The sequence below is a fragment of the Oncorhynchus mykiss genome, chromosome 23, assembly GCF_057628025.1.
Source record: "Oncorhynchus mykiss isolate SJ-2025 chromosome 23, ASM5762802v1, whole genome shotgun sequence".
Taxonomy (NCBI): Eukaryota; Metazoa; Chordata; class Actinopteri; order Salmoniformes; family Salmonidae; genus Oncorhynchus; species Oncorhynchus mykiss.
The window spans coordinates 60797942-60814421 of record NC_143044.1 but is presented as its reverse complement, the minus strand read 5'-3'; the positions used below and the strand labels follow the sequence as shown (position 1 = coordinate 60814421).

Genomic DNA, 16480 nt, shown 5'->3' with positions numbered 1-16480 from the left:
ATGTGGAGGCTATATACAGGGGGTACCGGTACTGAGTCAATGTGGATGCTATATACAGGGGGTACCGGTACAGAGTCAATGTGGAGGCTATATACAGGGGGTACCGGTACAGAGTCAATGTGGAGCTATATACAGGGGGTACCGGTACAGAGTCAATGTGAAAAACAAAGGTGAGGGGGTCAAAGTTGGGGGGGTTCAAAGCTAGTGGGGGGTTAAAGTTGGGGGGGGGTCAAAGTTGGGGGGGGTTCAAAGCTGGGGGGGTCAAAGTTGGTGGGGGGGTCAAAGTTGGGGGGGTCAAAGGTGGGGGGGTCAAAGTTGGGGAGGGGTCAAAGCTGGGGGGGGGTCAAAGTTGGGGAGGGGTCAAAGTTGGGGGGGTGGGGGGTCAATATAAATACTCCAGGTAGAGAACATTCTGGAGCAATTGGAGTGACATGGTTGGAGAAAGTGGACCTTTGGCTTTTGGCTGATCCAGTTGTGGTTTCAGGCTGGGTGAGAAAGGAGTTGGGGGCAGTTGAATCAGTGAAGGTGGGTGAGAGAGGAGTTGGGGGCAGTTGAATCAGTGAAGGTGGGTGAGAAAGGAGTTGGGGGCAGTTGAATCAGTGAAGGTGGGTGAGAAAGGAGTTGGGGGCAGTTGAATCAGTGAAGGTGGGTGAGAAAGGAGTTGGGGGCAGTTGAATCAGTGAAGGTGGGTGAGAAAGGAGTTGGGGGCAGTTGAATCAGTGAAGGTGGGTGAGAGAGGAGTTGGGGGCAGTTGAATCAGTGAAGGTGGGTGAGAAAGGAGTTGGGGGCAGTTGAATCAGTGAAGGTGGGTGAGAAAGGAGTTTGGGGGCAGTTGAATCAGTGAAGGTGGGTGAGAAAGGAGTTTGGGGGCAGTTGAATCAGTGAAGGCAACGCTTTAGTGTCACGGCTGTTGAAGGATGAGGACCAAGGTGCAGCGTGGTCAGCGTACATTTAACTATGTAGTGGAATGAGGTGGTGGGGTTTTAATGAGTGGTGGTGTCCTCCCAGGCCGTTGGCTTGGTGCAGGAACAGATAGGATCAAGGTAGTGGATTTGGGTAGTGGGGTTTTAATGAGTGTAGGTGATGTTGTCTAGGGCGCTATTTTAATTTCTCAGAGGAACAGGAATAATGAAGAGAAGTTAATGTAGGTAGGCTGTGACTGGCCTCCCACTCCGGTACAGTAGGTGGCGGTGTACGCACCTAAACGTTGGATGCGATCCAGAAGAAGAAGAAGAAGAAGAATCTGCTCTTTTTACTGTGTCACTTTTTCGTCATGGCAGCTACCAGCTGGGAAGATTCCGTCAAAAGTCTGAAAGGTGTGATTTTAGACATGTGCGGCGTGTTATATGATGCTGGAGAAGACGGCGGCACACCAATTCCAGGCTCCGTAGAAGCGGTGAAAAGGTTAGTTAGGTAAGCTACTAGGTAGACGTCGAGCTATGCCCAGTGGCATTCAGAGGACGGACACTGTTTCGGGACAGTGGGTCCGGGTGGAAACATATTATTAGCGAGACTCCTTCAGATAGAAATGTTGCATGTTCTAAATATGCAAATAATAGTAATTTATTACCGGGGCAAATCTATTACCGATCGGCAGCCAGTAGTGAATTGCCGTGTGGTTGTTCTGGTTTGAGATTGAGCTCATCGGTTCCTAGTCAACTCTCGTGTTTTCACTCCTTTTACGGTATGGTCGACACCTGTTGGAAAGCTTGTATTCATAGTCTTTAGACGTGTGGCGTTTTATATGACTGTCTCCATAGGTAGAAGCAGTGAGCAAAGTGAGGTTTATACATCAGCAACGATGGTACTACAACGATTAGCCATCAGATTCGTTCATATTGAAATGTAGTAGCAGAACACACATGATATACTGCAGAAACAGGAAGCGCTATTACAGCTCTACAACAGCTATATGACACTTCATTTACACGTCTTAAGTTCGGTTCTGAATGTTGTTTAACTATGGAATGGGTTAGTCTCAGGTGAGTCTGGTTTTTAGCGGGGTCAGTCTGCTGTCTAACCTAATGTCAAACGAAACTGATAAGGGGGTGTGGTGGCAAGATTGCTTCAGAGCTGTCACTCACTGAAGCACTTGAATACATTATTTCTACAATCCCAATAACATACAAAAATAAATGTAATGTCTAAACGTGCAGATCAGTTGAATGTCCTTTCGGGACGAGACATGCAGAGGTTCATTGTATCCTAATGATTGGGTTTGTTTCTATTTCTCTTCTGGGGTTGTTTTTTTTTGGTTCAGAATAAAGTAGGACATGTGGTTTCACTGTATCTGTTCTGCAGTCTAACCAAGGTTATAATATCAACCCTATTAGTAATGTATCTGTTCTGTAGTCTAACCAAGGTTATAATATCAACCCTATTAGTAATGTATCTGTTCTGTAGTCTAACCAAGGTTATAATATCAACCCCCTATTAGTAATGTATCTGTTCTGTAGTCTAACCAAGGTTATAATATCAACCTCCTATTAGTAATGTACAGTGCCTTGCGAAAGTATTCGGCCCCCTTGAACTTTGCGACCTTTTGCCACATTTCAGGCGTCAAACATAAAGATATAAAACTGTATTTTTTTGTGAAGAATCAACAACAAGTGGGACACAATCATGAAGTGGAACGACATTTATTGGATATTTCAAACTTTTTTAACAAATCAAAAACTGAAAAATTGGGCGTGCAAAATTATTCAGCCCCTTTACTTTCAGTGCAGCAAACTCTCTCCAGAAGTTCAGTGAGGATCTCTGAATGATCCAATGTTGACCTAAATGACTAATGATGATAAATGCAATCCACCTGTGTGTAATCAAGTCTCCGTATAAATGCACCTGCACTGTGATAGTCTCAGAGGTCCGTTAAAAGCGCAGAGAGCATCATGAAGAACAAGGAACACACCAGGCAGGTCCGAGATACTGTTGTGAAGAAGTTTAAAGCCGGATTTGGATACAAAAAGATTTCCCAAGCTTTAAACATCCCAAGGAGCACTGTGCAAGCGATAATATTGAAATGGAAGGAGTATCAGACCACTGCAAATCTACCAAGACCTGGCCGTCCCTCTAAACTTTCAGCTCATACAAGGAGAAGACTGATCAGAGATGCAGCCAAGAGGCCCATGATCACTCTGGATGAACTGCAGAGATCTACAGCTGAGGTGGGAGACTCTGTCCATAGGACAACAATCAGTCGTATATTGCACAAATCTGGCCTTTATGGAAGAGTGGCAAGAAGAAAGCCATTTCTTAAAGATATCCATAAAAAGTGTCGTTTAAAGTTTGCCACAAGCCACCTGGGAGACACACCAAACATGTGGAAGAAGGTGCTCTGGTCAGATGAAACCAAAATTGAACTTTTTGGCAACAATGCAAAACGTTATGTTTGGCGTAAAAGCAACACCCTGAACACACCATCCCCACTGTCAAACATGGTGGTGGCAGCATCATGGTTTGGGCCTGCTTTTCTTCAGCAGGGACAGGGAAGATGGTTAAAATTGATGGGAAGATGGATGGAGCCAAATACAGGACCATTCTGGAAGAAAACCTGATGGAGTCTGCAAAAGACCTGAGACTGTGACGGAGATTTGTCTTCCAACAAGACAATGATCCAAAACATAAAGCAAAATCTACAATGGAATGGTTCAAAAATCAACATATCCAGGTGTTAGAATGGCCAAGTCAAAGTCCAGACCTGAATCCAATCGAGAATCTGTGGAAAGAACTGAAAACTGCTGTTCACAAATGCTCTCCATCCAACCTCACTGAGCTCGAGCTGTTTTGCAAGGAGGAATGGGAAAAAAATTCAGTCTCTCGATGTGCAAAACTGATAGACATACCCCAAGCGACTTACAGCTGTAATCGCAGCAAAAGGTGGCGCTACAAAGTATTAACTTAAGGGGGCTGAATAATTTTGCACGCCCAATTTTTCAGTTTTTGATTTGTTAAAAAAGTTTGAAATATCCAATAAATGTCGTTCCACTTCATGATTGTGTCCCACTTGTTGTTGATTCTTCACAAAAAAATACAGTTTTATATCTTTATGTTTGAAGCCTGAAATGTGGCAAAAGGTCGCAAAGTTCAAGGGGGCCGAATACTTTCGCAAGGCACTGTATCTGTTCTGTAGTCTAACCAAGGTTATAATATCAACCCTATTAGTAATGTATCTGTTCTGTAGTCTAACCAAGGTTATAATATCAACCCTATTAGTAATGTATCTGTTCTGTAGTCTAACCAAGGTTATAATATCAACCCTATTAGTAATGTATCTGTTCTGCAGTCTAACCAAGGTTATAATATCAACCCTATTAGTAATGTATCTGTTCTGTAGTCTAACCAAGGTTATAATGTCAACCTCCTATTAGAACAGAAAACTCACCTGGACTTACTACCAGCAGGTACATGGAGAAATAGTATCCTTGATTTAAAACGGAAGAACTACAACCCCATGGTAATCAAACCTCTTCCCCTGGATAACTTTGCATAGCGCATATAAGGAAGTGTTTGGTGAATGAGGTTATCAAAATGTCTTGATTTAAATCCCATAACGCAAAAACACAATAATAATAATGAATGTACACTTGACTTGTCTTTTCATACTATCACTGACTGTGTTCATGACTACGTTGAGGAACACTTCCTGACTACGTTGAGGAACACTTCCTGACTACGTTGAGGAACACTCCCTGACTACGTTGAGGAACACTTCCTGACTACGTTGAGGAACACTTCCTGACTACGTTGAGGAACACTCCCTGACTACGTTGAGGAACACTCCCTGACTACGTTGAGGAACACTCCCTGACTACGTTGAGGAACACTCCCTGACTACGTTGAGGAACACTCCCTGACTACATTGAGGAACACTCCCTGACTACATTGAGGAACACTCCCTGACTACATTGAGGAACACTCCCTGACTACATTGAGGAACACTCCCTGACTACATTGAGGAACACTCCCTGACTACATTGAGGAACACTTCCTGACTACATTGAGGAACACTTCCTGACTACATTGAGGAACACTCCCTGACTACATTGAGGAACACTCCCTGACTACATTGAGGAACACTCCCTGACTACATTGAGGAACACTCCCTGACTACATTGAGGAACACTCCCTGACTACATTGAGGAACACTCCCTGACTACATTGAGGAACACTTCCTGACTATGACTTGAGATTTGCGGTCGTCTCACCTAGCTAATTTATGATGAATACACTTTACTGTAGATCGCTCTGGATAACAACATCTGCCCAAACGACTCGAATGTTAAATGTTAAAAAATGGATTATGTCCAAAAGAGCTTTCTCCATACAGGCTAAAGGCCTCGGACCTGCAGGTGCGTTTCTGTACCAACGAGACCCAGGCCACACGGGAGGTGTTTGTAGCCAAGCTGCAGAGGATGGGCTTTGATATCTGTGTGTCTGAGGTGTTCTCTCCAGCCCCGGCTGCCGTGGCTGTCCTGAAGGAGAGGGGGCTACGACCCCACCTGCTGGTCTATGACGGTATTGATTGATGTTAATTATATATTATATTAAATGTAACTTTTTATTTATTTAACTAGGCAAGACAGTTTTAAGAACAAATTCTTATTTACGATGACGGGCCAAAACCAGTCCCTTTTCCCCGGGATAAATCACTGAGAGATCCTAAATAAGTTGCTGAACTGACATGGAAATGCTGAATGTCTGTGTTTTTATGTCTGTTCTCCTTTTAATGTAAACCAGAGCACCCAAGACAATTTTCCATTCTGTGTTACTTAATGGACAATAGAGTTTTTTTTATTTTTAAATGTGTCTATTTCTATACAAAGTGATCATGTATACCGTGTTTGTTTGGTTCGTTGCAGGTGTTGTCCCTGAGTTTGACAGTGTTGAAAAGGCCAACCCAAACTGTGTTGTCATAGGAGACGCAGCAGAGAAGTTCTCCTACCAGAACCTCAACGATGCCTTCAGAGTTCTCATAGGGCTGGAGAAACCAGTACTGTTCTCTCTGGGCAGAGGGTAGGTGTGATCTCTCTCTCTCACTCTCTCACTCACTCACTCACTCACTCACTCACTCACTCACTCACTTTTTTATTGGATAATAATGTTATTATCGTGTAGTAACAACCCAGTAATAAAGGCCTGATTTATTCAGAAGGATATTCCTTCAGCTCTACTTTAACCCTGAGGTCCACTGTGTGATCTTTACAGGAAGTGACCTCTACTTTAACCCTGAGGTCCACTGTGTGATCTTTATAGGAAGTGACCTACAGCTCTACTTTAACCCTGAGGTCCACTGTGTGATCTTTACAGGAAGTTACCTCTACTTTAACCCTGAGGTCCACTGTGTGATCTTTATAGGAAGTTACCTCTACTTTTACCCTGAGGTCCACTGTGTGATCTTTATAGGAAGTGACCTCTACTTTAACCCTGAGGTCCACTGTGTGATCTTTATAGGAAGTGACCTCTACTTTAACCCTGAGGTCCACTGTGTGATCTTTACAGGAAGTTACCTGTACTTTAACCCTGAGGTCCACTGTGGGATCTTTACAGGAAGTTACCTACAGCTCTACTTTAACCCTGAGGTCCACTGTGTGATCTTTACAGGAAGTGACCTACAGCTCTACTTTAACCCTGAGGTCCACTGTGTGATCTTTACAGGAAGTTACCTGTACTTTAACCCTGAGGTCCACTGTGTGATCTTTACAGGAAGTTACCTACAGCTCTACTTTAACCCTGAGGTCCACTGTGTGATCTTTATAGGAAGTGACCTCTACTTTAATCCGGAGGTCCACTGTGTGATCTTTATAGGAAGTTACCTGTACTTTAACCCTGAGGTCCACTGTGTGATCTTTATAGGAAGTTACCTACAGCTCTACTTTAACCCTGAGGTCCACTGTGTGATCTTTATAGGAAGTGACCTCTACTTTAACCCTGAGGTCCACTGTGTGATCTTTATAGGAAGTGACCTCTACTTTAACCCTGAGGTCCACTGTGTGATCTTTATAGGAAGTTACCTGTACTTTAACCCTGAGGTCCACTGTGTGATCTTTATAGGAAGTGACCTCTACTTTAACCCTGAGGTCCACTGTGTGATCTTTATAGGAAGTGACCTCTACTTTAACCCTGAGGTCCACTGTGTGATCTTTATAGGAAGTTACCTGTACTTTAACCCTGAGGTCCACTGTGTGATCTTTACAGGAAGTTACCTACAGCTCTACTTTAACCCTGAGGTCCACTGTGTGATCTTTACAGGAAGTTACCTCTACTTTAACCCTGAGGTCCACTGTGTGATCTTTATAGGAAGTTACCTCTACTTTAACCCTGAGGTCCACTGTGTGATCTTTATAGGAAGTTACCTCTACTTTAACCCTGAGGTCCACTGTGTGATATTTATAGGAAGTGACCTACAGTTTTACTTTAACCCTGAGGTCCACTGTGTGATCTTTACAGGAAGTTACCTTCAGCTCTACTTTAACCCTGAGGTCCACTGTGTGATCTTTATAGGAAGTTACCTCTACTTTAACCCTGAGGTCCACTGTGTGATCTTTACAGGAAGTTACCTACAGCTCTACTTTAACCCTGAGGTCCACTGTGTGATCTTTATAGGAAGTGACCTCTACTTTAATCCGGAGGTCCACTGTGTGATCTTTATAGGAAGTGACCTCTACTTTAACCCTGAGGTCCACTGTGTGATCTTTATAGGAAGTTACCTGTACTTTAACCCTGAGGTCCACTGTGTGATCTTTATAGGAAGTGACCTCTACTTTAACCCTGAGGTCCACTGTGTGATCTTTATAGGAAGTGACCTCTACTTTAACCCTGAGGTCCACTGTGTGATCTTTATAGGAAGTTACCTGTACTTTAACCCTGAGGTCCACTGTGTGATCTTTACAGGAAGTTACCTACAGCTCTACTTTAACCCTGAGGTCCACTGTGTGATCTTTACAGGAAGTTACCTCTACTTTAACCCTGAGGTCCACTGTGTGATCTTTATAGGAAGTTACCTCTACTTTAACCCTGAGGTCCACTGTGTGATCTTTATAGGAAGTTACCTCTACTTTAACCCTGAGGTCCACTGTGTGATATTTATAGGAAGTGACCTACAGTTTTACTTTAACCCTGAGGTCCACTGTGTGATCTTTACAGGAAGTTACCTTCAGCTCTACTTTAACCCTGAGGTCCACTGTGTGATCTTTATAGGAAGTTACCTCTACTTTAACCCTGAGGTCCACTGTGTGATCTTTACAGGAAGTTACCTTCAGCTCTACTTTAACCCTGAGGTCCACTGTGTGATCTTTATAGGAAGTGACCTCTACTTTAACCCTGAGGTCCACTGTGGGATCTTTACAGGAAGTTACCTACAGCTCTACTTTAACCCTGAGGTCCACTGTGTGATATTTATAGGAAGTGACCTACAGTTTTACTTTAACCCTGAGGTCCACTGTGTGATCTTTACAGGAAGTTACCTTCAGCTCTACTTTAACCCTGAGGTCCACTGTGTGATCTTTACAGGAAGTTACCTCTACTTTAACCCTGAGGTCCACTGTGTGATCTTTACAGGAAGTTACCTTCAGCTCTACTTTAACCCTGAGGTCCACTGTGTGATCTTTATAGGAAGTTACCTCTACTTTAACCCTGAGGTCCACTGTGTGATCTTTACAGGAAGTTACCTTCAGCTCTACTTTAACCCTGAGGTCCACTGTGTGATCTTTATAGGAAGTGACCTCTACTTTAACCCTGAGGTCCACTGTGGGATCTTTACAGGAAGTTACCTACAGCTCTACTTTAACCCTGAGGTCCACTGTGTGATATTTATAGGAAGTGACCTACAGTTTTACTTTAACCCTGAGGTCCACTGTGTGATCTTTACAGGAAGTTACCTTCAGCTCTACTTTAACCCTGAGGTCCACTGTGTGATCTTTACAGGAAGTTACCTCTACTTTAACCCTGAGGTCCACTGTGTGATCTTTATAGGAAGTTACCTCTACTTTAACCCTGAGGTCCACTGTGTGATCTTTATAGGAAGTTACCTCTACTTTAACCCTGAGGTCCACTGTGTGATATTTATAGGAAGTGACCTACAGTTTTACTTTAACCCTGAGGTCCACTGTGTGATCTTTACAGGAAGTTACCTTCAGCTCTACTTTAACCCTGAGGTCCACTGTGTGATCTTTATAGGAAGTTACCTCTACTTTAACCCTGAGGTCCACTGTGTGATCTTTACAGGAAGTTACCTTCAGCTCTACTTTAACCCTGAGGTCCACTGTGTGATCTTTATAGGAAGTGACCTCTACTTTAACCCTGAGGTCCACTGTGTGATCTTTACAGGAAGTTACCTGTACTTTAACCCTGAGGTCCACTGTGGGATCTTTACAGGAAGTTACCTACAGCTCTACTTTAACCCTGAGGTCCACTGTGTGATCTTTACAGGAAGTGACCTACAGCTCTACTTTAACCCTGAGGTCCACTGTGTGATCTTTACAGGAAGTTACCTACAGCTCTACTTTAACCCTGAGGTCCACTGTGTGATCTTTACAGGAAGTTACCTACAGCTCTACTTTAACCCTGAGGTCCACTGTGTGATCTTTATAGGAAGTGACCTCTACTTTAATCCGGAGGTCCACTGTGTGATCTTTACAGGAAGTTACCTGTACTTTAACCCTGAGGTCCACTGTGTGATCTTTATAGGAAGTTACCTACAGCTCTACTTTAACCCTGAGGTCCACTGTGTGATCTTTATAGGAAGTGACCTCTACTTTAACCCTGAGGTCCACTGTGTGATCTTTATAGGAAGTGACCTCTACTTTAACCCTGAGGTCCACTGTGTGATCTTTATAGGAAGTTACCTGTACTTTTACCCTGAGGTCCACTGTGTGATCTTTATAGGAAGTGACCTCTACTTTAACCCTGAGGTCCACTGTGTGATCTTTATAGGAAGTGACCTCTACTTTAACCCTGAGGTCCACTGTGTGATCTTTATAGGAAGTTACCTGTACTTTAACCCTGAGGTCCACTGTGTGATCTTTACAGGAAGTTACCTACAGCTCTACTTTAACCCTGAGGTCCACTGTGTGATCTTTACAGGAAGTTACCTCTACTTTAACCCTGAGGTCCACTGTGTGATCTTTATAGGAAGTTACCTCTACTTTAACCCTGAGGTCCACTGTGTGATCTTTATAGGAAGTTACCTCTACTTTAACCCTGAGGTCCACTGTGTGATCTTTATAGGAAGTTACCTCTACTTTAACCCTGAGGTCCACTGTGTGATCTTTATAGGAAGTGACCTACAGCTCTACTTTAACCCTGAGGTCCACTGTGTGATCTTTACAGGAAGTTACCTACAGCTCTACTTTAACCCTGAGGTCCACTGTGTGATCTTTATAGGAAGTGACCTACAGCTCTACTTTTACCCTGAGGTCCACTGTGTGATCTTTATAGGAAGTGACCTCTACTTTAACCCTGAGGTCCACTGTGTGATCTTTATAGGAAGTGACCTCTACTTTTACCCTGAGGTCCACTGTGTGATCTTTATAGGAAGTTACCTCTACTTTTACCCTGAGGTCCACTGTGTGATCTTTATAGGAAGTGACCTCTACTTTAATCCGGAGGTCCACTGTGTGATCTTTATAGGAAGTGACCTCTACTTTTACCCTGAGGTCCACTGTGTGATCTTTATAGGAAGTTACCTCTACTTTTACCCTGAGGTCCACTGTGTGATCTTTATAGGAAGTGACCTCTACTTTTACCCTGAGGTCCACTGTGTGATCTTTATAGGAAGTGACCTCTACTTTTACCCTGAGGTCCACTGTGTGATCTTTATAGGAAGTTACCTCTACTTTTACCCTGAGGTCCACTGTGTGATCTTTATAGGAAGTTACCTCTACTTTAACCCTGAGGTCCACTGTGTGATCTTTATAGGAAGTTACCTACAGCTCTACTTTAACCCTGAGGTCCACTGTGTGATCTTTACAGGAAGTTACCTGTACTTTAACCCTGAGGCCCACTGTGTGATCTTTATAGGAAGTTACCTACAGCTCTACTTTAACCCTGAGGTCCACTGTGTGATCTTTATAGGAAGTGACCTCTACTTTAACCCTGAGGTCCACTGTGTGATCTTTATAGGAAGTGACCTACAGCTCTACTTTAACCCTGAGGTCCACTGTGTGATCTTTATAGGAAGTTACCTCTACTTTAACCCTGAGGTCCACTGTGTGATCTTTATAGGAAGTTACCTCTACTTTTACCCTGAGGTCCACTGTGTGATCTTTATAGGAAGTGACCTCTACTTTAACCCTGAGGTCCACTGTGTGATCTTTATAGGAAGTGACCTCTACTTTAACCCTGAGGTCCACTGTGTGATCTTTACAGGAAGTTACCTACAGCTCTACTTTAACCCTGAGGTCCACTGTGTGATCTTTACAGGAAGTACTACAAAGAGGATGAAGGCCTGAACCTGGATGTTGGGGTTTACATGAAGGCATTGGAGGTGGGTGATATTACACTACACACACAGTGGGTGAGTTTAAAAATATATATATATTTTATTTTTTGCATTTTACAATTATGAACATTCAAAATAAAAATAAAGATATTAGAAAACAATATGACAAAGTGACAGTAACAGATGAGCGTATAAAATAAATATTTATATATTTTTAAAAAAAAAGTCAAACTCACCTACTTATAAAAACATTTTATTTGTTTAAGTCAAAGCACGTTGATATCTCCCCCAGACCTTTGTGGGAACTCAGTCATCTCTGTTTCAACGGTCGTCGTTGTTTCTCTCCATCAGTATGCCTGTGATGTAGAAGCTGAGGTCGTCGTTGTTTCTCTCCATCAGTATGCCTGTGATGTAGAAGCTGAGGGGTCGTTGTGTTTCTCTCCATCAGTATGCCTGTGATGTAGAAGCTGAGGGGTCGTCGTTGTTTCTCTCCATCAGTATGCCTGTGATGTAGAAGCTGAGGTCGTTGTGTTTCTCTCCATCAGTATGCCTGTGATGTAGAAGCTGAGGGGTCGTTGTGTTTCTCTCCATCAGTATGCCTGTGATGTAGAAGCTGAGGTCGTTGTGTTTCTCTCCATCAGTATGCCTGTGATGTAGAAGCTGAGGGGTCGTTGTTTCTCTCCATCAGTATGCCTGTGATGTAGAAGCTGAGGTCGTTGTGTTTCTCTCCATCAGTATGCCTGTGATGTAGAAGCTGAGGGGTCGTTGTGTTTCTCTCCATCAGTATGCCTGTGATGTAGAAGCTGAGGGGTCGTCGTTGTTTCTCTCCATCAGTATGCCTGTGATGTAGAAGCTGAGGTCGTTGTGTTTCTCTCCATCAGTATGCCTGTGATGTAGAAGCTGAGGTCGTTGTGTTTCTCTCCATCAGTATGCCTGTGATGTAGAAGCTGAGGGGTCGTTGTGTTTCTCTCCATCAGTATGCCTGTGATGTAGAAGCTGAGGGGTCGTTGTGTTTCTCTCCATCAGTATGCCTGTGATGTAGAAGCTGAGGGGTCGTTGTGTTTCTCTCCATCAGTATGCCTGTGATGTAGAAGCTGAGGTCGTTGTGTTTCTCTCCATCAGTATGCCTGTGATGTAGAAGCTGAGGTCGTTGTGTTTCTCTCCATCAGTATGCCTGTGATGTAGAAGCTGAGGGGTCGTTGTGTTTCTCTCCATCAGTATGCCTGTGATGTAGAAGCTGAGGTCGTTGTGTTTCTCTCCATCAGTATGCCTGTGATGTAGAAGCTGAGGTCGTCGTTGTTTCTCTCCATCAGTATGCCTGTGATGTAGAAGCTGAGGTCGTTGTGTTTCTCTCCATCAGTATGCCTGTGATGTAGAAGCTGAGGTCGTTGTGTTTCTCTCCATCAGTATGCCTGTGATGTAGAAGCTGAGGTCGTTGTGTTTCTCTCCATCAGTATGCCTGTGATGTAGAAGCTGAGGTCGTCGTTGTTTCTCTCCATCAGTATGCCTGTGATGTAGAAGCTGGGGTCGTTGTGTTTCTCTCCATCAGTATGCCTGTGATGTAGAAGCTGAGGTCGTTGTGTTTCTCTCCATCAGTATGCCTGTGATGTAGAAGCTGAGGTCGTTGTTTCTCTCCATCAGTATTCCTGTGATGTAGAAGCTGAGGGGTCGTTGTGTTTCTCTCCATCAGTATGCCTGTGATGTAGAAGCTGAGGTCGTTGTGTTTCTCTCCATCAGTATGCCTGTGATGTAGAAGCTGAGGGGTCGTTGTGTTTCTCTCCATCAGTATGCCTGTGATGTAGAAGCTGAGGTCGTTGTGTTTCTCTCCATCAGTATGCCTGTGATGTAGAAGCTGAGGGGTCGTCGTTGTTTCTCTCCATCAGTATGCCTGTGATGTAGAAGCTGAGGGGTCGTCGTTGTTTCTCTCCATCAGTATGCCTGTGATGTAGAAGCTGAGGGGTCGTTGTGTTTCTCTCCATCAGTATGCCTGTGATGTAGAAGCTGAGGTCGTTGTGTTTCTCTCCATCTGTATGCCTGTGATGTAGAAGCTGAGGTCGTTGTGTTTCTCTCCATCAGTATGCCTGTGATGTAGAAGCTGAGGGGTCGTTGTGTTTCTCTCCATCAGTATGCCTGTGATGTAGAAGCTGAGGTCGTTGTGTTTCTCTCCATCAGTATGCCTGTGATGTAGAAGCTGAGGTCGTTGTGTTTCTCTCCATCAGTATGCCTGTGATGTAGAAGCTGAGGTCGTCGTTGTTTCTCTCCATCAGTATGCCTGTGATGTAGAAGCTGAGGTCGTTGTGTTTCTCTCCATCAGTATGCCTGTGATGTAGAAGCTGAGGTCGTTGTGTTTCTCTCCATCAGTATGCCTGTGATGTAGAAGCTGAGGTCGTTGTTTCTCTCCATCAGTATTCCTGTGATGTAGAAGCTGAGGGGTCGTTGTGTTTCTCTCCATCAGTATGCCTGTGATGTAGAAGCTGAGGTCGTTGTGTTTCTCTCCATCAGTATGCCTGTGATGTAGAAGCTGAGGTCGTTGTGTTTCTCTCCATCAGTATGCCTGTGATGTAGAAGCTGAGGGGTCGTTGTGTTTCTCTCCATCAGTATGCCTGTGATGTAGAAGCTGAGGTCGTTGTGTTTCTCTCCATCAGTATGCCTGTGATGTAGAAGCTGAGGGGTCGTCGTTGTTTCTCTCCATCAGTATGCCTGTGATGTAGAAGCTGAGGGGTCGTCGTTGTTTCTCTCCATCAGTATGCCTGTGATGTAGAAGCTGAGGGGTCGTTGTGTTTCTCTCCATCAGTATGCCTGTGATGTAGAAGCTGAGGGGTCGTTGTGTTTCTCTCCATCAGTATGCCTGTGATGTAGAAGCTGAGGTCGATGTGTTTCTCTCCATCAGTATGCCTGTGATGTAGAAGCTGAGGGGTCGTCGTTGTTTCTCTCCATCAGTATGCCTGTGATGTAGAAGCTGAGGTCGTTGTGTTTCTCTCCATCAGTATGCCTGTGATGTAGAAGCTGAGGTCGTCGTTGTTTCTCTCCATCAGTATGCCTGTGATGTAGAAGCTGAGGTCGTTGTGTTTCTCTCCATCAGTATGCCTGTGATGTAGAAGCTGAGGTCGTTGTTTCTCTCCATCAGTATGCCTGTGATGTAGAAGCTGAGGGGTCGTTGTGTTTCTCTCCATCAGTATGCCTGTGATGTAGAAGCTGAGGGGTCGTTGTGTTTCTCTCCATCAGTATGCCTGTGATGTAGAAGCTGAGGGGTCGTTGTGTTTCTCTCCATCAGTATGCCTGTGATGTAGAAGCTGAGGTCGTTGTGTTTCTCTCCATCAGTATGCCTGTGATGTAGAAGCTGAGGTCGTTGTGTTTCTCTCCATCAGTATGCCTGTGGTGTAGAAGCTGAGGTCGTTGTGTTTCTCTCCATCAGTATGCCTGTGATGTAGAAGCTGAGGGGTCGTCGTTGTTTCTCTCCATCAGTATGCCTGTGATGTAGAAGCTGAGGGGTCGTTGTGTTTCTCTCCATCTGTATGCCTGTGATGTAGAAGCTGGGGTCGTTGTGTTTCTCTCCATCAGTATGCCTGTGATGTAGAAGCTGAGGGGTCGTTGTGTTTCTCTCCATCAGTATGCCTGTGATGTAGAAGCTGAGGGGTCGTTGTGTTTCTCTCCATCAGTATGCCTGTGATGTAGAAGCTGAGGGGTCGTTGTGTTTCTCTCCATCAGTATGCCTGTGATGTAGAAGCTGAGGGGTCATTGTGTTTCTCTCCATCAGTATGCCTGTGATGTAGAAGCTGAGGGGTGGTTGTGTTTCTCTCCATCTGTATGCCTGTGATGTAGAAGCTGAGGTCGTTGTGTTTCTCTCCATCAGTATGCCTGTGATGTAGAAGCTGAGGGGTCGTTGTGTTTCTCTCCATCAGTATGCCTGTGATGTAGAAGCTGAGGTCGTTGTGTTTCTCTCCATCAGTATGCCTGTGATGTAGAAGCTGAGGTCGTTGTGTTTCTCTCCATCAGTATGCCTGTGATGTAGAAGCTGAGGGGTCGTTGTGTTTCTCTCCATCAGTATGCCTGTGATGTAGAAGCTGAGGTCGTTGTGTTTCTCTCCATCAGTATGCCTGTGATGTAGAAGCTGAGGGGTCATTGTGTTTCTCTCCATCAGTATGCCTGTGATGTAGAAGCTGAGGTCGTTGTGTTTCTCTCCATCAGTATGCCTGTGATGTAGAAGCTGAGGTCGTTGTGTTTCTCTCCATCAGTATGCCTGTGATGTAGAAGCTGAGGGGTGGTTGTTTCTCTCCATCAGTATGCCTGTGATGTAGAAGCTGAGGGGTCGTTGTGTTTCTCTCCATCAGTATGCCTGTGATGTAGAAGCTGAGGTCGTTGTGTTTCTCTCCATCAGTATGCCTGTGATGTAGAAGCTGAGGTCATTGTGTTTCTCTCCATCAGTATGCCTGTGATGTAGAAGCTGAGGTCATTGTGTTTCTCTCCATCAGTATGCCTGTGATGTAGAAGCTGAGGTCGTTGTGTTTCTCTCCATCTGTATGCCTGTGATGTAGAAGCTGAGGTCGTTGTGTTTCTCTCCATCAGTATGCCTGTGATGTAGAAGCTGAGGTCGTTGTTGTTTCTCTCCATCAGTATGCCTGGGATGTAGAAGCTGAGGTCGTTGTGTTTCTCTCCATCAGTATGCCTGTGATGTAGAAGCTGAGGTCGTTGTGTTTCTCTCCATCAGTATGCCTGTGATGTAGAAGCTGAGGTCGTCGTTGTTTCTCTCCATCAGTATGCCTGTGATGAAGAAGCTGAGGTCGTTGTGTTTCTCTCCATCAGTATGCCTGTGATGTAGAAGCTGAGGTCGTTGTGTTTCTCTCCATCAGTATGCCTGTGATGTAGAAGCTGAGGTCGTTGTGTTTCTCTCCATCAGTATGCCTGTGATGTAGAAGCTGAGGGGTCGTTGTGTTTCTCTCCATCAGTATGCCTGTGATGTAGAAGCTGAGGTCGTTGTGTTTCTCTCCATCAGTATGCCTGGGATGTAGAAGCTGAGGTCGTTGTTGTTTCTCTCCATCAGTA

The 16480-nt window shown here is 44.4% G+C and overlaps 1 protein-coding gene across 4 annotated transcripts in view; it reads left to right on the top strand.

Moving 5' to 3' along the window:
* The first annotated feature begins 1169 nt into the window (after positions 1–1169).
* The window catches only part of LOC110518105 (phospholysine phosphohistidine inorganic pyrophosphate phosphatase), a 29949-nt gene continuing 14638 nt past the window's right edge, over positions 1170–16480 (top strand). For 2 of the 4 annotated variants that reach the window (XM_090217824.1, XM_090217822.1), the window contains exons 1-4: positions 1246–1404; positions 4398–5514; positions 5859–6012; positions 11419–11482. In XM_090217824.1, coding sequence (XP_090073950.1) covers positions 5283–5514; positions 5859–6012; positions 11419–11482 — 450 coding nt within the window. In that variant the 5' untranslated portion in view covers positions 1246–1404; positions 4398–5282. Of the gene's footprint in view, positions 1405–4397; positions 5515–5858; positions 6013–11418; positions 11483–16480 lie in introns of all 4 variants that reach the window. The other 2 variants (XM_090217821.1, XM_090217823.1) reach the window with 2 other exon arrangements.